Raw genomic sequence first — 27,500 nt, 5'->3', positions numbered from 1 at the left:
TCTTCAAACCATAACGATTATTACACATTCTCTCCCAGGCGTCATTGGAGGAGTTCACTGGGGTCTGGGAGCGTGCATTGGAGTACTGGTCAGCGGTGTCATTATTAACAGTATCGGTATACCTAAAACGTTCTTCATGTATGCTATGACGTCAGTTGCCGTGTTTGTGTTTCTGGTGCTTTCGCATTGGTGGATAAGATCCCGAGAGCAGAAAGAAGAGGCCGATCAAGCAGGTTATCAACTGGTCTCTCAAAACAAAGATGGCGATGAATAAACTGAACTGAAACCTTGGAGGAAGCCGTGAGCGATTTTATTTGCAATAGCTCGTGTTTTTTATTGTATTTTAATATTTTGCTATAGCAAGAAAGGATAATGTCGACCTCAGCCTCAAGTTACCGGCAGCCACGTTGCTTTACAGAAACTTAAGAAAGAACTAAACCAGTGTATCTAACAGAAAGCATTGCTGTAGAACATTCTCACCCATTCTGTTTCTACTGATTCATGTACACTTTTTTGCTAATAAGAATCTTGTTTTTCCGGCCTAGGCTGAATTCATATTTATCAGAAATAATATACAAACAGCGGTGACAAACGTCAGATATAAAGGCATCATTTGAAATTATCTTTTACTTGACGTTTGAGATGGCCAAAGAAAAAGGAGTATTTATTCTTGTGTTATTCTTAAATGAAATTTCCGTTTGAAAATGTATTGGGCTATGAATTACAAGTGTTTGGTGTCTAGAGCTGTGTTGCGTTACATTGTGAACGTGCTCCATTGCTTTTCGCGTTGCAGTCGGCGAGGTTGAGAAGTCACGTCAGATGACACTTGGTCATTTTGGCGGCTTTAATAGATGCATTTCTCACAGAAACACTGTGATGGAAACGCTGAGTACCCGGTTTTGTTTCAACTACGTTAAAGTGTTTGTATGGCCTTGTAACCGTCAAAGTCACGCAAGGGATAACTATTTATGCTCGAAATGAAGGTTCATTTTAGCTCAAGCAAGTACGAAATGGAATTTTAAACAAAACATGCAAAAATAATCCTGTGAGAATGCAAATCTTAGATCCCCCCCCCCTTCCCCTGCCCCCAGCAAAAACCCCCAGCAATAAAAAACGAACAGTCCCTTATGTCTTCCACTAAAGCTCAATCAGGCGGCCATGTTGAGTCCCAAGGGATTGAAAACTTTTGTTTTTGCACAACGGAACTCGTTCCCAAACATTTCCAGCTCCAGGCTCGGGGTACGAAACATGTTGTCTATGGCCAATATGGCCGCTGCGCGAATATAAGGCCCATCTAGTGATTTCCCTTCGTTGTCAGGCGAGGACAAAGAAATGTGCCAAAAATTTAAAACTTATGAGAGGGGCGTGCAAAACCAATTAAACCAGTTGTTTGATGAAGTTCTCGAAGCCATCGACATCCATCCTTGCTTAAGTAAGCTTCTACGTTAAAAATGGAGAGCCGTTGTTAAACGTTTATTTATTTTTCTTGTAAGAAAAATCACCATCGTAGTCACGGTCGACGTTAATCAGTTCTGTTTTAAGTATAACAGTGAGAAAAGATAGATAAGATAAGATAAGATAAGATAAGATAACTTTATTAGTGTTTCCATAAATGGCTTTTAGAAAACTGATTGCAATGACAAAATTCAATAAAATATTAAAATTATTGGTAAACCATTTTTGCCTCATGCGTTAACACATGAACTTCAGTAGATCTGGGTCGTATTTTCCTTCTTACAGCCGAGAAGAGAAATATTTTTTGCTGTTACAATTCAAAAGATACTAGAGAGATTTGGTATCGCGTTTGCGACAAACGGCAAACGGTTTCAGGCTAAAATGCAATGAGTTTCAACTTCCAGAGATCATCCTCGTGGCTTTCCATCAAAAGTCACGTAAACATTCAATAATCAATCAATCAATCAATCAATCAATCAATTTATTATAGTCATTGCGTAGGATGGAGTTACACCAAGTATCCATGAAACGCAAGACATTCGAAACATTTTAAGTCAGAATTGCGGTGATGGTTGAAGCCATTAGTCCTAACAAAAGTCCATCAGTGGTGCTATACCATTTCATCACTACTAATGGAAGTTGCCATTGATTGGTCCTTTAGAGAGCAACAACCGGGAAAGGCATCAAGTGACGCAATACCGCACCCAGACTTTGCAGACGACCTTGTTGTATTGTCTAACACTGCCTAAGAAGTTTAGAACAGCGTGTCAGATGTTGGAAACGTTGTCTCTTTCTTCGACCTTAACATCAGCGTCGACAAGACAGAGAATATGGTAGAGAATAAAGGACAAAGAATAAGAGCAGAGGAAGATAGGACGTCACAAGATGAATCCGCCAGTGCTGCGCAAAGTGGAGAGGGATATGCTCCCGATGGGCATTATGTTTAACTACAGACCGTGCAGGGGGTGAATTGCTGTAATAATGTAATAGAACCAAAGCCTGGTTGAGGTGTTTGAGGTATAAGAAAAAAAAAAAGAAAGAAGGGGGGCTCAGAAAAAGGGGGCTGAAAATTCACCCATTTCACCTCCCCTGGATCCGCGCCTGACCGTGATCTATAGAGTGTCGTGGCTGCCTCATGCGTCTACAGACGCCGGGAGAGCTCCAAAATTTGAGATTAATTTAGCGTTCCCTTTGAATCACCCTTTTGCAACCCACGTGATTGCTCTTAGGCGTCTTGCTTTGTATCAGGTCATGCTGCTGTAACCAAACGAAAAGGAAACTTCATAGTTCATTATTTTACTATTTTTATAATCTCGTATTGTCAACAGCTAGCTCTTGTTTCATTTTGTTTAATAAGGCGACAGTCAGACGCTAAAACAATACCAATGTAGTCTTCAAATGATAATGCAATTGTTTAGGCTTTACGCTTGTCTTGCCTAGTTTACAATAATAAAATACATTCCTCATTCACACCAAAGATCCATGTTTTCTTTCGCAGCAACTTGATCTCAAAAACACTTTTCAAGCCCCAATAAAAAGTGGTAATGTATCTAAATAAACCCGCAATTCAAAACTTCCTATACTAATTAACTTTCTCATATTGACTCTTTTGGCGGCATTATATTTAATTTAGTCTTGCAAGACAGTTTCGCTGGAGTAAACTCATTATCTGTCAAGAAAAGTAAACAGAGAGAAATAAGTGCGTTCATTGTAAAGATAATTCTCACTTGCTTGATGTTATTAAGAGGCTAATACATATCTAAAGTTTGAATGTATGCATTATCCTAGAATTAAAGGAAAATTCTGGGATACAGCCTGATTGTGCATCGAGAACTGCAAACCTGAAGGAAGACTCATCACTCACATATTGAGTTTCTGTTCAAGGCAGTGCTATCAATTTCTCATACAAATGTCGCTGTCTTTAACGATAGCAATTTCGAATGTTTCTTTAGAGAATGGTACAACAGCTGCAAGCGAGGTTCTTTTCCAGATCAATCCCATTTTGGGTTTGGTAGTGGAAGGAGTAATTGCGTTCTTAGTTTGTGGACACTTTCTAATTCTCACGACACTTACCTTATACAGGCCATGGAACATAGCCGACGTGCTGATATTCTCGCTGTCGATTGCAGACACTGTAAATGCAGCTATTCCGCTCCAAATGCTCAACATCGTGAACAACTTCCTTGGTCCTCATCTCTGGACACCGGTGTCCTGTGCCGCGTTCGTTACTTGCACGTATACGTTTCGTATTGCTTCCGTGTGCACGATAACTTTGATATCAGGCGATAGTGCCATCTTGTTGACGAGGCCATTGCAGCACCACATCATTGTTACAATTGGAAGGGCAAGGAAAGCGGTCGTCGCTGTTTGGTTGTTTTCTATCGTCCTGGCAATTTTACCGTTCATCGGAGTGGGGCATTCAAGTTTCAGAGGTGGTTACTGTTTTTATCAGCTATCTGATTTCGGAATCATGTACGGATACATTATCATTGGCATTGGTGTGCTACAGTTAGTGCTGGTATTAATGTGCTTTATAGCCATCAAGATTACTAGCAGCAAATTTGTGAAACGCCAATCTGTGATGGCGGCTTCCAAGCAAACTGGCTTGAAAAATTACAAGAGGCGGGAAACCGCCGGAACACGGCAAGTCAAGCAGATGTCATTCATGATGGCCGTAGTGGTGTTGCTTTACTACTTCAGTTGGTTGCCTTACTTGGTGAGTCCTTTTTGGTCGTGCATGCGTGCATCTTAATAAGTGTAATTGCTGTGTGTTATATCTGTTTAAAAACCTAGGTCAGAATTTAAGTAGATCCACAAACGTTCCAAACCCCATTAAAGTTGAAGTTGACTCAAATAAGTAAACTTTCAAAAATGAATTGCTCAGGGTGGAAACCCCCTCAGATTAAAGCTGGGTTTTAAATTACATGATCCCGTCCCGGGAGCAGTCGGTCGAAAGTCTATCTTTTCGCATTATATAAAACGCCTTTGGTGATTCTAATGAAAGTCCTTCTGCACTAAATTGGTCAAATCGATGGTTTACACAAACAAATTTTCAGTTTATATTATAGCCGAAGTAGTCGTTAGGATACTTCATTTGCCTTAGACAAGCCGGGTAGACAAGATCGCTGTAGGGAGTTCGTTCAAACATTCTTCAATCAAAGTCACTCCATTGGTGAATAGCTGCATGGTGCCAAAAATTCGAAAACCCCGGGGCGTTTTAAAAATGCGGTAAATGTACTTGAATAACAATCTAAATGCACCGTAATCATTATAAGGTGAAGCTGCATTACTTAAATTATGATTACAATTTTGTACATGTTTCCAAAAAACACAAATCTTCTTAGAAAAACACTTCCTGGGAGAAGCTATTCGCATGCTGTGGATATTATGACAGTTTTTTTCCTCTAAAGCATAATATAGAATCTGTTTCAGGGTTTGTTCAGTTTGCGCTTTGATAACCTTTTGCTTTGCGTTGTAGCGCGTCTTAAATAAAGCAAGGAACTAATATTGGAAACATTTTACGGTACAAGTTTTATAATAGCCTACCGCCTACTTTTAATAATGAATACAGTACCAGGATGTTATTAATAGATCATTTCAATGTTTTGGTGGAATCGAAGTGATTTGTAGAGTTCATTAAAGTGACACTAGAACATGAAAAGATGGTTTCATAAAGCCGACATTTATGGGATTATCGTTAAATTAATTCCTTTGAAAGCCGACAAGATAAGCATACTGTTTAATCCTTTCCGCAAACCTGTCAAAAGCTTCTGTTGGTTTATTGTACCCTGTTTGGTGACATTGACTTCGACTTTGCAGCAAAATTGATTCCAAAAGCTACAATTTCCGCTAACTTCATTTTTGTGTACGTATACGTGCAAAGACAATAACGATACCAGGAAAGAAATTGCTTTTTTTTACGTTGCGTCTCAACAAGTTTATAATCAACAAATAAAACCAGAATAAAGACAACGCACAGGCGTACTGATTCTTTCCTTGTGCCCCTTGGAAAACCCGCTGATATAGAGATAAATTATTGTACACCTGCCTCTGAGTTTATCTGAAAAGGTCTTAATTATGTGAAGTTTTTGGCTTGCAGGCTATGAAGGATATCATTACACCACGTAACTATTACAAAATTCTTGAATCTGATTGGTTATCAACAGCCTTGATTTCAGCAATAGGGCAGTTTGTAATTAGACGCCTTGGAATTGGACAGTTGCAGTTTATGCGTCAACAAGCGCGAGCTAGTTGTATTTGAATCATTTACCTTTTTCCAGAGCTCTTAAAAAACTAAGAAAAGTTGAGCAGATTAAGATCTAAAAATTTTATCACCGTCGCCTTCTTGTGTTTTGCGATAGTTACGATTAATTACTGGGTTGCCTATGGGCAAACCCAGTCGAGGTCTGCGTTTAGTTTGTTTGTTTTCTTTTTTTTTTTTTTTTTTTTTTTTTTTTTTTTCCGTGTCGGTAAAAGTATTGCCTGTCATTCCCCTGGTAAGTGGTGTCTTTGTGTATAGAGCCTTCTGCGCGTATTTTCTTAGGATCGAGAGGGTAGTGGAACTGCGTAGATTTCTCTGGTGGACACAGTAGAATCATCAACTTAGCCTGCAATGGCGTCGAAAGTCATGCAACGCGAATGGCGTTTTAGTGGATCCTTAAACAAAATATACCCTTATGGAGCTCAATAATGGAAAAAAGTCAGTTGGATAAACTAGGCATGAATCTCAAAAGCGACGAGTACTGGACTTCGACAACAATCTATCGCCCGTCGAGACGAAATCAAAGTGAGCAGTATTTACCTGAAGTACATGGTAATTTGACACAATTGAGTTTCTTGTCTTCACGCACGCAATCAAATAGGAAGAGGTTTTCACCTCTAAGAGCAAATATGTTGTTTGTTTCAATAAAATTTTCGCTGGAAAAGGATTCTGTGGTATTTTCTGCCTTTGTGAATTATGATATCATGTTGTGTATTGAATTTTCAAGCTTAAGGTTCAAATGTGATATGGGAGAAGTTTTTTAGTATTGCTCTGTAAGCAGGAAGGGTTCACAGGCCTGTTGGAAGCGTGCTTGAGTTTCAACAAAATGAGGCCCAAAATCAGTGAAAACTTGTGACGCAGATGAATAATAAAAAAACTGCTATTTCCAAAATGATGGAATTACCTGGTGATAAATAACGTCGTACGCGTCTTGGAGAGTAAAATTTGACTTTGCATAAACAAGAGTTGGGCGATTGTGATCTTTGTTTTGACTTCGCTCATTTCATTGTCAAACTTTATAACACTTGACAGAAAAAGAAACTTACAAAAACCCGGTATCTTGCCATCATTTGACACAGATGCGTCATTGTTTGGCGAGTAAACATGCCGCGGTAACTTAATCACGGCGCCCGCCGAATTCCGGCCATGTCACTTTCGATTTTGCAATTTACTTGAACGTAGCAAAACTCTCCCAAAATGTTTGTCGCTGATCGTAACTTTTTATATTCTATATTCACGGTTCAAAATTAAGTTGTTTTCATGTCGTAAATATTTTATTCTCGATCGACCGTCCGGGAAACTTCCTTCTGGTCTTTCTGAAAACTGTGTATCAATATTTATTTGCTTTTTCATCAATATTTGTTTTACATAAAGCAAGCTAACAGAATCTGTACCTTGCTGAGTTCGCATTTGTTAGCGTTAATAGTATTTTCGGTCAGATGTTTCTGTTTTTTATGAGGGGTTTATTGTTTTGGTCTCCCATCCCAACACTAACCCCGCGAAACAGGGCTTGACTTCAGCGAAGTTTAGTATTACAAAGTTTTCGGATGCTCATAGGGCACACTTGTGGTGAAAAGAAGTTGTGAGGGAACTTGAAAATTATTAACATGTCAGCCCAGAAGCCAATGTTTCTCGCTTCTCTTTTATTTGTTATTCTTCAGAGACTGGAATGCTGTATTTCAATACCACACAATTCAGTGCCTTCTGATTTTCTGTAGCACGTATCACAGGCAAGCCAGTGTATGCTTCACAGAAGCATCTAGTTGATAATAGGACTTCGTGTCGTACAATTCAGGGAGGAATCGAGCGCTTCGCTATCGGCCTATTTTGAAATTACTCGCCCGATTAATCCCTTAGTCACATTTTCTCAAATGTAATTGGTGCATTAACTACTTTATTTTTCACTAATTATTGTGTAGGGTTGAGATCGGACAGTGAAATCGGAAAGTTGGCTGTAATCGGATACCTGAAATCGGACAGTTACAACAGTCAATCATATTAAGTGCAATCAGCTTAATCCACCAATCACAGAATTTATCACAATAACCATAGCAACAACCACTTACCCTACCAAACTCAGTGGGGATTTTCCAAAATGGACAAGCAGTGAAAAAGGAATGCGTTAATTTTGTTTTCTTGGAAATTGTAATGGTTATGATTAATTGATAACAGGACTTCGTGTCGTCCAATTTGGTCTGTGATCATACTCGTGTTTAAACAAATCGGACTCCCGCAACGCGGTCATCCGATTTTGTTAATCACTCGTATGATTACAGACTAAATTGGACTCCACTCAATCCTATTACCATTATTAATTAAGTATCAATATCGATAAAAGACCATTTTACGTCCCAAATTTAGTCACACTCATTTTAACTTCTCATGGATCTATGGAGTTCACGTTTCTCTCCACCCTCCCCTCCCCTCCCCTCCCCTCCCCAACTGGTCTCGTCCTTAAAAGCCCAGGACAGAGGGTTTGGGTTGGCAGATTAAAGGCTAGTGGTCTAATGCAATGTGTTACTATTCTCCGGCTTTTTCTTATATTATCTTTTCGCCGCTTACTTAGTTGCGGTTAGTCAAGCTCTGAGACTCATTTGCCTGTGATGTATGGATGTGGTCACTGTTTTTCTCTGTTCTTGTTTTTCATTTTATTTCAAACTCTGTTACTTGGTTTTGCTTTCTTTTTTAGCTGGCAAACCTTTACAGCATGGTAACTGGGCGAACCGACCGCGCAACAGTCATTTTAATCGGTTTCTTTTCTCTTGTAAACGCACTCATCAATCCCATTCTCTACGGCAAAATGAGCCGAAGATACAGAAACGGATACATTTACATATTCAAGAAAATCTTGTCAATGTGTGGAGGAGAAAAGCCCGACGCTGCATTCCTTGGTAGGTTTACGCAACAATAATTCGCTGTGCTGCGCAATAATGTGGATGAATATAATATGAAAGTTCAAATTTGCGCACAAGAAGCTTAAAAGAGAACCAAACGTTTCGAGGGTACTCCCTTTTCATCAGTGGTTTGAAAGCAACTCCTTTTTTAAAAATTTATTTTGTTTATTTATTTTGTTAAGCTCACTGGTAGTCATAGTCATAGCTGATTAACCCACGAGGAGCTTAGGAGTCGCAACTCATTAAAACGCTCGAGTGCAACCATGATATCAGTCACAGGGGACAAACCACAACACCGGGAACACCATGCCCCACTCTTTGGAAATAGTGTATGGGTTCTATACCCTCACACAGGGACTGCGAGAAGACTAGAGGGTCTAACTATTTGTAGATGTCATTACAAAAACAGCACTTTTGTCCTCAGTTATTTAAAGACCCTGAGTGTTGGTCCAGCCGGAGTCGAACTCACGACCTCCCGCATGACAGCCCGATGCTCAACAACTGAGCCATCGTTGCGCTATAACAGACTTCATCAGCGGGTGCACGTGTCAGCCACGCCTATCTCCAAAATAACGGACGTTTCACGCTAGCCTTCGTTCAAAATCAAGTATAAAGACAAAAATAATTTTGAAGTTCAGTATCAGTTAGTCTTTCGGTGAGTTTTAGGGAATAGGCCTTTTGCAACTAACGATCACATGGTACAAAATCCGCCATGCTGGAGGGCAAGCTCATTAATATTCCCCCACTGGGACATTAAAACACAGGCAAGTCAAGCTTGACTGGTTCAGGTCTCTTTGTTTTAATGTCCCAGTGGGGTATAATAATGAGCTTGCCCTCCAGCATGGCGGATTTTGTACCATGTGATCGTTAGTTGCAAAAGGCCTATTACTTAGGCTTTATAGTGACCCATTTAACAATTAGACCTGTAGCCCGCAAGGGCTAATTGTTTTAGTATCACCCAACTAATCGGACAGAAAAGGCAATAATAAAATTAGCAAATGCAAGTTGAAGAAATATTTATTTGGGAATAAAACGAAAGAAAGAGTCACGCTTTTCGCTACTCGAGGACTATCAATAATAGTCCTCTAGTAGCGTAGCCAATCAAAATACAGGATTTGCATTAGTCCTCTAGTTGGGCGATACTAATACAAGTTGGACCAAACATTCGGCGCATTTTTTTCTTTAATCGACAGATGGCACTCGTCGCAAAGGGTCCTTTGTGAAATTTTCAACAGCTTCGACCCTTCAGTCTAATGCTCGTAAAAGCATTGATTTTTCTGTTCGCGAAGGGAAACTTCGTGGGAAGAATGGAGTATCAAATCATCACTCTACCAGTGTAACTGGGGTGGAATTTGAAGGAAGCCACGGACAAGAGAAGCCGCAAGAAGACGAGCAAGAAAGAAACCAGAAGTGCAACCTTGCATTTGCCAACGACAACACTGACGAGGACAAAGGAATCGTAAACCCCAGCCATTTAAGTATATCTTTATCAACAGTCGACGTAGAATTAGGAACAACTATTGATAAAGATGTATCTCTGCCTGACGACGAGACTTTTGATAGCGGTCTGTAAACGTAATTTCATTTCGTGCACGATTTCCGAAAAAAAAGACTAGGCTGATCTTAGATTTCTTATTTAGAAATGATCGTTTGCTTGTAACAAAATGTACTTATATGGTAAAGTCGAATAGGTTACTGTTTGGTCGTGCTGGGTGCCTCAGAAACGTATAATGATCCAATTGCAGTCAAATACGTCACAGTAGTCGCTGGACCTATATAACTCAGTCCAAATTTCTGGCCCTCCGTACTGAGATGACATATATAGCTACCAACGCAGACTCCACCAGTAAAAAGAATTATCATCCGATCAACTAAGCTGAAGTATTCATACATAGGTGTTACTAGTCAGGTAACAAGGTCAAGAAAATAATACGTCGGTAACCGAGACATCACTCTCTTTTGTGCAAACCAATCGTAATTTTGACAAACGAATTAGCCATCTCAGATCAGCTTAGCCAGCGAGTAGTTGACCACAATATTTTCAAATAATATAGTCAACTATTTAGTAACAAGCAAATAACGGAGAGTTATTTGCTTGCCACTGCGTTCAATTAACATTTAGCAGCTCAGGGGCGTGGGGGAGGGGGGAGGGTGCAGGGAGTGCCAGGGAGTGCGCTTCCCCCTTCCCCCCCCCCCCCCCAACTAGTTTTTATTCTGCGGGAAAAAAAAACACGTCAGAAGTCAGCTACGCCATTACTTATTGGTGCACCCCTTCCTAAGATCCTGGGTTCGCCCCTAAAGCCTTTAGCTGTTTATTTCATGAAACAAGGTCTAACTCCACAAATCCAAATGCGTCATATCCAAAAGAAAGGCTTCGGTTCTTAACAATCCATTAGCTGCATTTTAGAACTGAGATAATCCAAGGAAATATCTTCACTTCTTTTTAACTCTTCAGAAACGACTAATGGAGAGCACACCATTGTAATTTCCTTTTCTGTATTCCATTCAAAATGAATTATTTTTCTTTTATCATATTCATAAAACCACGATCAAAATTTCATCAAAAATTCTGGAAGCGGTAAGAAAAGGACTTAATTAGGATCAATCAGCCAGCCGTATATGAAATATTGATGATAAACGTTCTTGTTACCACTCAAGCATAATCTAAAATTTTCAAAATAAGGCAAATGTTACTAATAAACAAGGGCCGAAACTGAAAATTGTTTATTCGTTTCTTTGTTTTTTCTTTTAACTTTATCGTCCAGTCGTAAAAACCACAAGCAGTACCATTCTCTCAATTGTGAAATTATGCCAAATTGGACATAAATCACAATAATCAGTCGGTTTTAATCAATATTTTATAAGACCTGTTTTTTGTCAAAGAGATAAATATTTAAAACCAATCAGAAAAATGTTACGTTATCTACACTTGCTGATAAATTATTCACTATGACAAAGTTGTATTTGTTTCATATTAACACTAGAGAATTTTCAACCTGTAACAATTGTGTAGCTGCAATATATCGTGTTAGAAATCATTCCTGCTTGAGTGGGAAAACAGATTGAAACTCCGTATTATCGGCCCTTCAATGCTTTTTATTGAAATTTGCGGTTAATTGCATGCAAAGGCTTCCATTTACAAACGTTTCGGCTTGGACATACATGCAGTCCATGATTTCTACTTTATTGTTTGGCAGTACGTTATTCCTACACACTGACTCAGGAAAGAGATATTCAATCTGGTCAAACCGATAGCGTCATGCAATCAGAGAATGTTAATGGAGAACAAACAGTCAACAGTGCATCTCCAGAGATTCGTATTGCTTTAATAACTACAGTGTTTGTAGTGTCGTTCATTATATTAGCAGGAAACCTGTTAACTGTTGTTAGCATTTTGTGTTTCACAAAACGAAAGAGTACCTTCAGTTTTCTTCTCGTCACGATCTCTTTGATAGACATTTTAAATATTTTGGGACCAAATGTAGTCTCTTTGTTCGTGTTTTTTGACAAAGGAAACAATTTCTACAAGTACTTTACTTTGTGCAGACTTCAAGCATGGAGTATCGTGTTTCTTCGTTGTGCTGCCACATTAGCAATTACTCTTCTCGGACTAGATAGATTTTTCATTACTTTAACACCGCGCTTCTATCGAAAACAATGGAAAGGAAAGTTGTTCGTTGCATTTTTCTTTGGAAAATGGATAATCTCCGCGTTTATAGCGACGTGGCCTCTGCTGTGGTTAGACGGTTTCCACGTTTCCAAGCATACAGGATATACTTTTTGCCTGTTCCTGTACGAAAATCCTGTGGCGGGATTTTTCGTCGTTTTCCTCATGTGTTTGTTGTTAGTCAGTTGCTTGTGTTTTTACGCAATATTCAGCACATCGAACAAGGGATCGTTCAGTACCAAGTTGAGAAAAGATGACGGGTTCAGCTTTTCTGCTAAACAGCGTGAGGTTTCCCACTTGGCGGACCCTACTGACAACAAAGATCTCACTATTATAGCAGCTTTGGTCGTTGCTGTTTATTTCTGTTGCTTGTTGCCTTGGATGGTAAGAGAGCTGACAGAGGACACTTCATCGCAATTTGTCACCCCATATAGAGCAATAGACCGATTCGGTTGACTCAATGTTGTACCCAATTGAAATCTTTCGGGGTTAAGGTTCTTTATGTGTTGCATTTGCATGATAATGTAGCAGTCACATTTAAATGATATCGAAATACTTGGAACAAAACGTTTTACTCCTAAAGGATTTAACTTGGATACAACATTGAGTTAGCCGAATCGGTCTCACCCGACTAATCCGTGCCATTTTATTTCGCGCTTTGATTTCCATACACGAACGTTAACCTCAAATACTTGTTAATACTGTTAACCTCAATACTTGCCAATACAATACTCAAATACTGTTAACCTCAATACTTGTTTAGCATCTGGATTTGACCCCAGGATCCCTCTTCCATGAGCCGAAATTTTTTACATTTCAGATGATCCCTAATTTATTATATGGGGTGAAATTTTGCCAAAATCATTTATACAATTTAAAAAAACAGTTTCGCATTCGGGGTCCGTACTTTCGAACTATGAATATTTCAAATGAATGAAGGGGGTAGTTTCTAAAGAAATTGTGGTGCTGCGTCGGTGGGGAAGTAGTATACAAAAATCTGGTTTTATCAACGGAGTTGATAATGTAAATTAGTATCACCCAACTAGTGCAAATCCTGCATTTTGATTGGCTACGCTACTAGAGGACTATTATTAATAGTCCTCGAGTAGCGAAAAGCGTGACGCTTTTTTTCGTTTTATTCCCAAATAAAAATTTCTTTAACTTGCATTTGCTAACTTTGTTATTGCCTTTTCTGTCCGACTATTTGGGCGATACTAAAACAATTAGGCCCTTGCGGGCGAAGGGTCTAATTGTTAATTGGCCACCGTACAGAGATTCTAAAAGCTGACGTTTCGAGCGTTAGCCCTTCGTCAGAGCGACGAAGAGCTACAACGAAGGGCTAACGCTCGAAACGTCAGCTTTTAGAATCTCTGTACGGTGGCCAATTTACATTATCAACTCCGTTGATAAAACCAAATTTTTGTATGAATATTTCAGTTTTATTTTTTATTTTTTAAATTACATTAGTTTGGTCAACTGTGGAAACGTGTAAAGAAAATCCATCATATTAATCACTATGGAGACTCTGTGCCTTAAAATACAGTACATACGTGGAAAGGAATATCTCCTCTCTTTAGTATTACGATCAAGAATCAAAACAGGAAATTGAATAAACCGTTGTTACAATTGCCCCACTTATCATTTTGATTTCAAGCAAAACAGAACCGCTTGAATTTTAAACATTTAAATACCAGGACATAAAGCTTTAACATCAATGCCAAAACATCTAGGCTTCTCTGTTATATTTTATTCTAATTTATTTCAGATAGCCATTACACTTGGTACTCTTTCAGTGGACTATCCTTCGCTGTTCGGCTTGTGTGCGCTCCAGTTACCACTGGTCAGCAGTCTCTTGAACCCTTTGATATACGGTATCAGGTGGCTTCCTTACAGAAGGGCATACCATCGGGCACTGAGGTGGCCTTGCACAAAATGTTGCAACAGGAAATTTCAAAAATCATCGCGTTCAAGGTCGCATAACTTTAACTTAAGTATACGGGCTGGCTGATATTTTACTTGAGTATCTTGGAAAGAGTGAATTTCGTCAAACGCCGCGATCAGAAATTTATAACACGTTTGAAACGTGTTTTAAGGGCCATTTAAGCGGTTTCGACATTGTCTTCAACATGTGCCTTTGAACCTAAGTCTGGACTGTTTTATCAAGTTGACAACATTGTTAAAAGTGTAAAAAATTGAAAGCTTATTCAATTAAATTTACACTAGTTAAAGAGGCAGTGTTACGCTATTTCGGTCCAACTTAAAAACACTAAAATACGTCTTTGCATCAATCAAGACCAAAAATTAATGGTGTACTTTTGTTGCCAATAACAACTGAAGTGCACTGAAGCTATTCTTTGTTATTTGCATCCATGGATGGAGAGAGGATGGAAATTGATTGAAACTTGAAAAAACTGGCTAGTTTTTTTCGAGTTTGGAGATGGTGTTCGCAGAAAGTCGCCAAGAATTAAATACGAATAGCTCTATGTGCAATAAATATATTTCATATCTTGTCAGTGGGTTGTCAGGAATGTTGTACGTGTAACCTCAAGTACTAATTTACCCCTTTTTAACCTAAAAACAGGAAATTTAGCATGACAGTGCCCCTTTAAGTCAGTTTGAGATCTTCGCAGTTATGAACGCTACTTTAATAGCAACGAAAGGAACTTGAGCCTGAAAATTTCAGGCTTAAACTGGATTCAAGCCCATGCCCTTTCTACTGGTGAAATATTTTGTCATCAACTTTTGGCTCGAAAAGGTCGAGCGAGGGAAATGAAATCGTTTAAACACGCGAAGTATATCCAAAAAATAAATTGGGTGCGCGAGGTATCAGAGTAAACAAGAAAATGAAAGGTTCACATTTGTATGCTCGCGTTTTCGTCAAAACCTCAAATTTGATGATTTTATGTGCTAAAATGCGTACAGCACGATTATTTCTGCTCTTTTGACCAACGATACTATTGTTTTGTGGAGCCAATGTCGTTGCCGAGGTTGCCATCGTTTCTGAAACTCCGTTTTGTCTGCACCCAGTACCAGCAAGGTTTCCTTATTTCTTTACAGGCATCACAAGCGCTGGCCACAGCTTCTGGATATCGGATGGTTTTGTAGAGGCCGACGCTGATCATGAAAACGCTTTTCACGTTCTTTTTAGTAGCACCTCGTACATTAAGCCACTCGACTTCAACTTAGATGAGCTGGAAATGTTCGAGCAAAATTCAAGATACACCAATATGGCGCCCTTGTCAATATCCAATGGCCAAAAACCTATCACAATGAAAGATACGACGTGGCGGGCGGGTGGAAATCATTTTCAGAATATATTGGATTTCATCGAGGCCAAGACGGGAGGAAATCATATATCTAAAAATAACAAATGCGCAAATGAGGCTGACATACCTAGCGCAGAGACTCGTCAAAATCATACCAGTGCATACACTCTGTCCGTACATAAACGTGAACCTGCGGTACCAGGTCATGCAAGTGACCTCGAATTATCTCTTTTTGGACAAAACACTTCAGATATCCCGAGTGTTGAGCGGTGCGATAAACAAAAACATAGTGCTACTTGCTCCTGTCTTGGAAAATCAAAATACTACCCTGTGGAAAGGAAAAATCGCGAGATGGAGTCATTAATGCCTGACGCAATAAAGAATCTTACCTCTAGAGATGCGCTTCCTACAGACGTACACCTTTAATCTGGCAGTAAACTATACACGAAAAGAGAATTGATCTTCCCACTTACCTAAACAATTTTAAGTAATTGTCTCTTATAAACACCTCAAAAATTCAGGCCCCAGTTATTCGAAGGGTGGATCATCGCTATCCACCGGATAAATCGCTATCCACTGGATAACTCAGATGGTGTTGCTAGTGTTTATCCGCTGGATAGTGATTTATATAGCTTTATCCATCCTTGGACTGAACAACCGAGGCCAGGTCTCTATATAATGGGAACGCAGTTGGGAGAGCATTGCACCGTCATCGCACATGACATGAGTTCGAATCCCGTCGGAGCCGCTTGAATTTTTTGAGGTGTCTATAAAGACAATTGCTTAAATTGCCTACGTAAGGGCGAGGATTATTTCTCTATTAGGGGGAACATGTTTCGGACATCTGTGATCGTGTTAACAATCAGCTTAAGGTTATTAAACGTTTCAGAAATATTGTATCCAGTAATACTAAAACTAGGTTGTATAAAGCTTTCATCATGCCATATTTGCTATATTCATGAGGGGACGCAAGTTACTTCTACTGTAAGTACCGTTTCACGCTGAGATCGTTTTCTTGCGGTTGGGATAGGCGTTATAATCCCCCATGTCCGAAAAAAATTTCTGTTATCTCCCTGCATCTACCAATGTGATATTCCAGACCTAATATTTAGAAATACGTGTCTCAAACATCTGGAAAATGTTGTCATTTGATCAATACCATTTCACGTTTCACAATTTAACAGATCAAAGGTATGTTTGTAATTATTTTAGTGAAGATGGCGCAAAAAAGGGTTTCAGTCCCTTTACTCGGTTATGCTCAGAAATAATATTTGTGGCATAAGTTCACATCAATACTTTAAAAGCGGGAATTTTGTGATTTCACACTTTCCGGAAAAAAAAATTGAACAAGTACTCATTTAGCCTCCTACGCAAACGTTCTTACGGGTTCGTCACGCAATCATTCCAATGATTGCGTGACGAACCCGTAAGAACGTTTGCGTAGGAGGCTAGTACTCATTGGATTTCTTGGCTGATGCAAAGAATCATGGAAGAGCTTAATCTTCCGCCTCTTCCAACCTTGGCCACGTCCTTTGGTTTTGGCAGGAATACCTCGACAGTTAAAATTACGAAAAAAAGCTCCCTTTACAACGACGGCGCGTTTAATCAACTAAAGAAATTCGTCAACGGTTTCGTTTTGAGGAATCACGATTTTTTCCGAAGACGTCAGTGGAGTTGTTACTGGTGCCAAAACCCGGTCAAAAAAAAACCTACCGTAAGCACATATATAGACCCACACGTCAAGCAGGAAGAGCTTATCTGCCCAGCTGTTTACCTAAGTAACCTGGAGTAGGTAAATCAATTCGATCTTTGACGCAACAAGTAAATCACTAGAAGAATTCATTTAATAAGAAAATTGCTGAAATTTTAGTATGTACCTTTGAAGATCATTATTAGCACTTACAATCTTAAGTTATTTCCAGTTGAGTTCCTTGAAAACGCCAGTTTTAAGTGAGGCAGGGGTCAGAGGTCAATGAATGAGTCACTAACCCAAAAGAAACGAAAATCACACCCGTAAGTCGACCAATGAGAAAGAAAACTACTAATAAAACAAATTTCTACTTTCGCGCTAAAACACGTTGCATGTAGGTACTTCGAATTCTGATTACCGATCCCGCTGTTTGTGATATTATATTTGTTGCTCGGATAAATCGTTGATATTCGTCGAGGAGTATCGAGAGGGTTTAGCATTACAAAAGCCCTAGATTAACGCGGAGACACATGATCTGTCAAAGTTGAAGAATGTTCCGCCCACACCATGATTTAAAGACTTGGGACGAAGTCGACAAGCGCTATTAACATCGTAGTTCATTCCTTCGAAAAACAAAGCACCCATTGAGAATCCCGGGGCAAAGGTGGAGACAGGTAGGTTTTTAGTAAAGGGTAGTAATATGGTTTATCGCACACTTTTTGTTTAGTGATCATGAAAAACTTCCAACAAACTATTCTAGGTCCAATTCTTGATCCAATCAAAGGAAGACAAAGTGAATGAATCGCATCTCCTGGCTCCGGGAGCGCTTGTAAAAGAATGGAAAAAACAAATTTAGTTTTAAATCAGGGCTCTATATCCAAAGGATCTTGATATTAGCAGGTAAGTCAGAACTTTAAAGAAAACGACAAAACGTTTAAGATTATAAGACAAGTTTCGACAGAAACTTCTGTCATTTTCAGTTGATTAATGTACAAAGCGTTAGATAAATCTAAAACTTTCTTTTTAATTCTTACATTGTCACGTTTTATGTACATTCCGTTGTTACTAATAGCACTTTTTCCTATTTATAAATTCAAGTTCTAACGCTTTGTACATTAATCAACTGAAGACGACAGAAGTTTCTGTCGAAACATGTCTTATAACCTTAAAAGTTTTGTCGTTTTCTTTAAAGGGCTCCATTTCAGTGATGAAAAACTTGAACCTTGTATGTCGTGGATAATGGAACCAAAAGGTCGAGACAGCAGAAAGCAAATCGTTATCTTTAAGAAGATTACGACATTTTTTAATTTCCAAGACATGTTTCGATGTTACGAACATCATCGTCAGTTACAGAATATTTGAAAAATCGTTAGGACTATGTATAACAACCAAGGATCTGAACAATGCAACAAACGCACCTACCCCCACCCCTCCCCCACAAAGCTCGTAAATAGCCTCTACCGCTCTCAGTTCCGCTCAAAATCACTGTGGTTTATGCACTGACTTTTGTCGAACTTCGATATTGTTTAACGGTTACAAAAATGACACGATTCGCATTTAATAGAGATCCGTTGAATTTAAGAGACTCTCTTAAATTCAACGGATCTCTATTAAATGAGAATCGTGTCATATTTCTTCACATTTTAAATTAATATCCAACTGCATTGTTTTAGCGATATTGGTTGAGGTCACACTCGAGAGAAACACAATGTGACACTTGTGTTGACCATTCCAGTGCAACTCTCTTGTGTTTTGAATCCCTCGGGGAACACTGACCTTACAATAAAACTTGATGTAACAATAGTGTTAACTTTCTAATGCAACAGCAACCATTGACAAATAAAAAGGTCAAAAAGTGGTTTCAACTCGGTTAGTAGTAATGGATAGGTCTTTTTCGATAAAGGATAGATAAAGGAAAGTGGATGATATGTGAATATTTTTCACATTCATTCCAATATGTTTCTATTGTTTTTGTCCTCAATGCTTCACTATCAAGCTGAATACTTGATATTTTGAAAATCGCCTGTTACTGATATTGTGTGATTGTTTTCCTTTTTGTTAAATATGAAGCCGTCGATATTATCATGACTCGTTCTTTTTTGGTGGCATATTTTACCTGTTGGTTTGCATGCAAACTGTTGAAAGATGGTCGCTATCCAAGTATGAAAATTGAATAATTATGTAAATAAGTAATGAATGTCCAACCTTACGAATGAGTCAGTTTGATTTGAAATCACTTTCTTTGGCAACAGTAAACGAGAAGACTCAAGAGCGCTAGCGGGAACTTCTGTTAGCGAAAACAAAATGAAGGACGAGGATACCAAGCGGAAAGCAGGAAGAGAAATTTCAACACAGTCTTCTCAAGACACGTCACAACTGTCCTCTATGTTGTATAAATGTTATTATTTCTTATTTTACATTGGCATCGGAAGTTCATTTCCTTATATAGCTTTGTATTTCAAACAACTTGAACTTACGGCTGGTCAAACGGGTGCTGTACTTGGGTTGCGATTCTTAACAAAATTTATCGGCTCACCAATATGGGGAATACTTGGTGACAAGTACAAAGTACATAAAGTTATTCTACTTGCCTCACTGGTGTCATTCACAGCCGGAAACTTAATGTTTATTGCTGTTCAACCACAAAAGCAAATGTGTATCGAAACCACAGCAAACAGAACAGTGACAAAGGCTTTATTATTCACTCCTAACGGAATTGTACTGGGACAAGAGATAGGCAATAGCAGTCACGCAAAAAATCACTTTGCAAACAAGAACTTTACTAAAGCGTTTGCTCGTAAAATCGACGAACACGAGGTCAAGCAAATCTTCATCATTTTTCTGACCATTGTTTTGATTTGTCAAATTATCGGATCTGTCGTTTTTGCAATGAAAGATGCAATGTTGGTTGTTTTCCTTCGAGAAAACGTAAAGAAATTCGGAACTTTCCGAATATGGGGCGAGTTTGGAGTCGCCGTTGGTTCGTTTTTGGTCGGAGGAGTAATCAGTCTTTACAAATCGAAAGTTTGTGGGGAGGTAGTGGAGAACTACCATATTTCATTTTACTTTTTTGCCGGTTTTAGCACACTTGCAATAATCAATGTTCTCTTTCTGGAAGTAAAGTACCCAGATGACAAATCATCCGACCATCCCATTTTCAATGCTTCTGAAACGTTTGAGCTTCTTTGCGGTGGTAACTTCATGATCATCATTATTGTGACATGCTACTTCGGTATCCTGACTGGAATGCAAGAGAACTTTGGACCATGGTACTTAGATGACCTCGGAGCTCAGCCATACATGATCGGTGTCGCAGCTGGTCTGCGTTACTGCTTCGCTTTCATTGGGTATGTTTCTTCAGGAATGTGCATCGATAGAATCGGACTTATTTCCACTGCTGCTGGGTGTTTATTACTCTATGTAGCAGTATTCTTGGGTCTCGCCTTTGTACTCAATCCCTGGCTAGGTGTGGTATTACACAGTATTCAGGGACTGTTGTACGGACTCGGTTGGTCTTCCTGTGTCGTATTTGGTGGGACTGTTTCGTTGCAATCCGGTTCCTATGCCACGGTGCAAGGTAAGTAACTTTCTTCCAAATGAATAGTTAAGAAAAGTTCATATTTGCGTCCAAGAACTATAAGTGTGAACCAAACGTTTCCAGGGTACTCCCTCTCCATCGGTGGTTTGAAAGCAACTGAAAAGTGTCCGTGCAACGTAACGCTGAAATAAAAACAAAAATCGCAACGTTTACAGCGTGCGCTGACTTTATATCAAACCAAAGTCCACATTGGGACCACCAGGCTGTGGGGTGCGCTGTTTGTGGACTTTGGTTTCATATTTTATCACATCCATTTAGAAATCACTGGTGATCCTTGCAATCTGATTGGCTCTCAGCAGTGCGCTTTATTCCCAAATCGCACTATTTTTTGCTCTAAATCGCACCATTTCCCCAGCCATTGAGAAAGGAACACTAAAACAAAACAGCCTATCATATTGCAAGGCTTGTTTAAGGTAACCAATAAAATTGCAGGAAAATGAAAGACAAAGAAAACCATTGTATGGCGAATTTTGCACCTTTTGTTCCCAACTGGATCTATAAAATGTTGGTACTGACTATAATATGATTTCTAAATGGATGTAATAAAGTGTAATTGAACTTCGTGTCGTGCAATTTTGGTCTGAAATCATACTTGTAATTTCAAATCCAACTCGCGCTGAGCGCTCGTTCGATTTTGAAATCACACGTATGATTTCAGACCAAATTGCACTCCACTCAGTTCAATTACCATTAGGCTGATTTAGCAACAGAACGGGAACGTCAGTGGCGACGGCGCGCGCGGAAAAACACTAATGAGAATTCAGAATAGAATAGACTCCACTCTTTTCTTCTCTTTTCTAAATTCTCATTGGTGAGTTTTGCTGCCCGCGACGTCGCCACTGACGTTCCCGTTCTGTTACTAAATCAGCCTATTATGAGTCAGCGCGCGATTTTTGTTTTTATTTGAGCGTTACTATACGTCTCACACGCATTTTTCAGTTGCTTTCAAACCACTGATGAAGAGGGAGTACCCTGGAAACGTTTGGTTCACTTTTGTCTGCTGACTGTGACTTGGGCCCGCTGTGTATATTGGGCATTCCTTTCCAGTAATTCCGCTGTTGTTAAGTGTGCCCGTACAACCTGTGTAGTATCATTTGTGGATTTGGTCGCTAAGTAATCGCCGCGCATGCTCAACACAGTGCGTTTCTACCCATGGCAGAGGTTTCTTTTCCCGTACTCGTCAGCCTAGCAAACGCGCGCAAAGGAAAGGACACCTCTGCTAGCAAGGAACTTGCAAGATTCAAACAGTTTTAAAAGTTTATTTTAGTACGTATTAAACTAAACGACTCGAAAAACATTTAACAAAGAGTGTTTTATCAAAAGTTCAAATTTAGCAGGCTGTACTGTAGAATAAGGCCCTCTAATATTAATTTAGCAAATCATAGCACGCATACCGTCTGAGAGATATCATAAATCTCTTCATTGCCTTCTGTGGTGGTATTAGCGGATGAAAGCGGATATAAAACCAAATCACACAAAGCACATGTCTTAAGACCAAACATCTGAATTCAACGCAGCAAAGTCACGTGAAGAATAACTAGGCCCCGGGACATCACGATTTCATTCATTACAAAATAGAGCTTGGCCTTGTATGTATGTTAACTTAATCTTAATACGATAAATTCATCAGTTAGAAAAACCTAAGACGTAAATACATCATATCCTAACTAAATCTGATATTCTAAAAATAATAAAAACAAACTAAAACATAAAAACTGCTTTACATGAATGCCGTGTGTCTAAGAATAGTAGGAGTTGAGCTGTCGACAAAAATCATTCAGTGATTCTGCCTGCCACAGCTCAGGAGGTAGGCTGTTCCAAAGCACCGCACCGCTATAGCTAAAACTGTTTTTCAAAAAATTGGTGCGTGGCATTGGAACACCAAGTTTGTTTATGGAGTCCCTCAGGGAATAATTTGTAACGTCTGAGTGATTGGCGAATACATTGCTTAAATACACGGGTGTAAGACCATTTAAGGATTTAAAGACCATAATGGCTTTCTGCATTTGCCGCTGTGTACTCAACTTTCTCCACCCAAGTTTACCAAATAAGCCTTCAATATTAGCATCATAACTCGAAGTGGTTAAAATTCGAGCTGCGTGGTTTTGGAGCTTCTGTAATTTATTAGCAAGCGTTACATTGTAGTTCCTCCACACAACTATAAAATAGTCAAAGTAAGGTCTAACCAAGGCTTTAAAAGTAAGCATCTGTGTTTCAGCAGGGAAAAAGGTGGACACGTTTAACTGCGCCGATACCACAAGCAATTTTCTCTGTTAATTAAGTACTCAATGAGAGTATTCCAAGAGAGATTTTCATCTATATAAACGCCTAGGGATTTTGCAGTGTACAATAGTACACTTGATCAACAGAAACATCCCCGAAAGTAAGATGAGGTTGTCTCGAAAGAGTATTTAACCGCCGATTAACATGAATTCAGTTTTAGTCGAGTTCAATATAAGTTTATTCGACACAAGCCAATTATTGACTGATTCGAGATCACGATTTAAAGCTTCTTCTATGGCGCTTACATCATTGCTAGAAAATGTCAAATGCGTACCGTCGGCATACATCCTTGGCTGCGAACTTAATATAGACAATTTGGTAAGTCATTGATATAAATCAAGAACAACAGAGGACCCAAAATTGTTCCTTGAGGTACACAGCAACTAAGAAGTAGCTTTTTAGATAACAAACCATTAATAAAGCATTTTTGATGGCGGTTATCTAGATACGATTTAAACCAGTTGACTGCTAATGTCCATAAATACCATACAGGAAATTAATTTAGATAAGAGAATATCATGATCAACTGTATCAAATGCGTTTTTAAGGTCTAGAAACACGATAGCATTTACATTTCCTTTTATCAATGTTATAAACCCAACTGTTCGTGGCCACAAGTAAAGCCGTGGCCGTAGAGTGAAGAGATCGAAAACCAGATTGATGTAGGGAAACCATGTTATTTTCACTGAGGTAAGCATACAGCTGATCATAGGTAATCCTTTCAAATACTTTTGCCACAACAGGAATGACAGAAATCAGCCGATAATTATTCATGTCGGCTCTTTCGCCCTGTTTGAATAAAGGAATGACTTTGGAGCACTTCCGTTCATCAGGGAAGATTCCAGTGACTATCGATAAATTCAAACTGAATGTAAAGCCATATCAGTACCTTCCATAAGGAGTCTAGCACATATCATGTCAAGCCCTGTCGCCTTCGAGAATGCATAATTTAGATAGAAGAAAGCGCACTTTGTTGATGTTAGTTGGCTGAAGTTCGAAATTTTTGTCGGAATAGGTTAGGAACTCGCGATTGTGGATATCGCTTATGTCGCTGTGAATCTCACTCAGGCAAGTCTGGCTCCAATGCTAGCAAAATGATTATTAAAAGCCGGACACTTGTTGTGAGTCTAATACGGAATTTCCAAAAAGTTTTACTTCTTTTACAGTCAAATTGTTGGAATTTGTAGATGTAAGATTATTGATGATTTGCCAGGTCCTTCAAGAACTGACAGAACTGCCCTTGCTATCCGGAAAAGCATTCCGGTAAATTAAATGTGTTTCTTTAGCAGATTTCATCTTGTTGTTGACATGATCGCGAATTTTCTTAAAATTTGCCCAGTCCTTTGTTACTTTTCTTTTCAACTTATCTCTTTCATGAATGCCTTTTTTAACTGCGGTGTCACACCCACGGACATCTCGATGGGCGAACACGCTTGGTCCGAAGGGGAGCATGTTTGTTAACAGCACTAAGAAATAAAGCTTTCCACGCTAGCCACATATCATTCGGGTCATCAAACAGTTGAAGATCGTCCCACTGTTGGGCAGCAATGTCAATTCAGAAATTTTCTCTTCTACAGTTTTTGAATTTCTATATGTTATAGTTTTATGGCCCCTTCCAGATCGTTCAACGCCAAGTTTGCGATACACATGAACAAGACTGCGATCACTTATACCCACATGAGAGACTCCCGAAAAAAACCACCTTTTCAGGACAATTTGCAAAAATCAAGTGAATTAAGGTTGAAGAGGAACAAGTTATACGAGTTGGTTCCCTAAGAAGTTGATGAAGACTCTAAACATCAGCAATGCCGTTTAGTAAACTCGTGCTAGTGTCCAATGTAGACGATGCCAAATTGCAATTTAGGCCACCCATAAGGTACAGTTCAACATTCTGAGCGTCGAGTCTACCAATTAGGGATTGGAAATACGCAAAGATCTCGGAAGATGAATCTGGAGGTCTGTACCAAGTGGCTAGGTTACAAACCTCAATACATAAATTTTCTAGTTGGTTAACAAGAAGATCAGGACGCAGTGAAAAGTTAAAATGGTGGATTTGAAGAAAAAAACAGACGCCACCACCATTTCTGTTTCTATGACGGCGAATTAAATCAAAGCCCGAGATACAGACCTCCAAATCCTTCACACTATCATCTAGTCTTGTTTCATTAATCGATAATATATCAACAGGATCGTCAGCAAGGAGAATCCTTAATTCATCAATATGCTTAGGTAAACTGGTTATATTGAGAGAAATAGAGGATATTACATGGCCGCGCGGGGATACAAATTTTATCTTCGAGTGCTGCAAGTATCTCTCACGAGTGAGCGAAGCGAACGAGTGAGAGATACTTTCAGCACGAGAAGATAAAATTCGTATCCCCAAGCGGCCATGTAATGTTCTGTTTATTATATAGATATTGATGAAATGTCTAGATTTAAAACAACTTGTTTTATTTAGTTTTGGAATGATGAAAAAGTGGTCACCAACCGCTAAAACACGCATGTTGTGTAACATAAAACAAGATATGAAAGTTATGAAAAAGAAATCATGATAATGTCAAATTTTGCAATAAAAATGTTAATGAAGTAGAGAAGAATTATATTAAAGCACAAAAGTATCTTACAATGAAGAGAAAAATTGCGTTTTATTGGCTAATCGTGTTGGTTACCATGACAACACCTATATCCTCACATGTGAAAGATAAAAATGATATGTTCACTGCGCGCGGTGAAGATATGATTTTTTAGTAAAAGGAGAAATCCTGGTATTTCATCAATATCTATATAATAAGCCAATTTAAAACCTCGTTTACGCGGAAAGAAAGAAAGAAAGAACACCCTCAAGAGAATCTTTCATATGTAAAGTTGAACTGCTTGCGGGTGACAACGGCAATTCATCAGAATTTCAAATGTTTTTAACAAAGCTAACAAAATTTAAAGCAAAGACTTCAGTGCCTGAAAAATTCAAAGGTAAACCACTAGAATTCAAATGCTCGCGGTCTTAATGTTAAAATGCGAAATTGCGCCCCACTCATTCTGATTTGCGCAAGACACAAGAATTTTGTTAACCTTTTTTGCCCTTTTGGCAAGAACAGGATCATCTGATCGTGTTAGTAAACTTGAAATTGATACCTTAGTGTTCGGCGACTTTGCTTCGATTAGGTTGCCAAGATCGACAATTCTCTTATACGTTCCTTGGGTTTGAGGTCTTGAGGTCATTTGTTCCAATATGAAGAATTGCGGCATGTTCAGGGTTCTGTCTGATAGTTGCCAGTGGTTTAATATAGGCGAACGTGTCTTCGACAGAAGCACCAGAAAAACACTTCACCACAGTTTTTAACCCGTCTACCATTACACACTTTCCAGCCTTGAATCTTCTTTACCAGAGTCAACGACAATTACTACAACTCGTCGTCCGTTTCATCCGAGTGTGGGGCGTTATTAGATTCACGTCTTCTTTCGGTGATTGCAGCAGTTTGCGTCTCGCTGCATGGCTGCTTCTTCAGCAACTTTCTGCGTTTGCAAATGTTGTCTTTTTCTTTTTCGCCTGATTTGATTCATTCGAACCGGACTTTCCACAAAACTCGCTCGCTTGCTGAGCCTCGCTTCTTTGTAACATTAAGTTACATTGTAAACGCTGTAAGTTACTCTGTAAACGCGCCAAAGGGCTTTGCAAGAAGTGATCTTTTTCTTCAGCTAAATACACCTTATTCCAAATGGACAAGATTTTAGTATTCTTTTGTTTGCTTGCAAAATAGCCATTGTTGCCTCGTTCTAAAGCTGAAAATGCAAAAGATTATTTAACCTTGAACCCAAAGATTATTTAAACTTGAACGAGGCGACAAAGGGCTATTGAATTTGTAAGCAAACAAAAGAATAGAAAATCTCGGCCATTTTGGAGTAAGGTGTACAGTTCACGTGAAAGTTAGATTGTAAGGATATGTTGGGTTCAAGGTCAAGGGTTTAGTGTAATCCCAACCCAGATCTTTTCCTCTTTCTCAGTTCGTGTCGGCCCACTTCAATACCAAAGCTAAGGTGGTTTTCCTTGGATTTCTATCTACAAGCAGTTGCAAAAGGGTTGAGACACTGAATTGATAATGGGCCATTTCCGAGTTGCTGTTTGTCTCGGTTTCGAAATGAGTCTTGGTGTTCAACTATTGTAAGGAAAATGAGTTTGAATTGCATAAGAATACGCACTTCATTTCCATTTGAATGGTTGCGCGCCAGGACTCGCTTTGAAACTGAGGCATGCAGCAACTCGGAAATGGGCTATTCATCTCTTCTTCCTAAAACTCCTCCTCCAATTCATAAGAAAAGTCCCAACACCCCTCCCTCCCTTCCCCGTTTTTCAATGTTGATACCCTTTAGTTTGAATGCCAAGTGGAG

General features: G+C 39.1%; 2 protein-coding genes across 2 annotated transcripts in view; both read left to right on the top strand.

The window, feature by feature from the left end:
* The first annotated feature begins 3,225 nt into the window (after window positions 1–3,225).
* LOC137995660 (thyrotropin-releasing hormone receptor-like) lies at window positions 3,226–16,669 on the top strand. The gene is made up of 5 exons (XM_068841183.1): window positions 3,226–4,171; window positions 8,406–8,607; window positions 9,804–10,088; window positions 14,043–14,248; window positions 15,335–16,669. The coding sequence occupies exons 1-5, from the start codon at window positions 3,365–3,367 to the stop codon at window positions 15,380–15,382; spliced, it is 1,548 nt and encodes a 515-aa protein (XP_068697284.1). The 5' UTR covers window positions 3,226–3,364; the 3' UTR covers window positions 15,383–16,669.
* Window positions 16,670–17,774: 1,105 nt separating this feature from the next.
* The window catches only part of LOC137995659 (major facilitator superfamily domain-containing protein 6-like), a 10,630-nt gene continuing 904 nt past the window's right edge, over window positions 17,775–27,500 (top strand). Inside the window, exons 1-3 of the mRNA XM_068841182.1 lie at window positions 17,775–17,907; window positions 17,994–18,133; window positions 19,486–20,810. Of these exons, the coding sequence (XP_068697283.1) occupies window positions 19,538–20,810 (1,273 nt within the window). The 5' untranslated portion in view covers window positions 17,775–17,907; window positions 17,994–18,133; window positions 19,486–19,537. The remainder of the gene's footprint in view (window positions 17,908–17,993; window positions 18,134–19,485; window positions 20,811–27,500) is intronic.

The sequence above is a fragment of the Montipora foliosa genome, chromosome 3 (assembly GCF_036669935.1).
Source record: "Montipora foliosa isolate CH-2021 chromosome 3, ASM3666993v2, whole genome shotgun sequence".
NCBI classification, from domain to species: Eukaryota; Metazoa; Cnidaria; class Anthozoa; order Scleractinia; family Acroporidae; genus Montipora; species Montipora foliosa.
The sequence above is the reverse complement of the archived record's forward strand: the minus strand, read 5'-3'. Positions and strand labels throughout refer to the sequence as shown.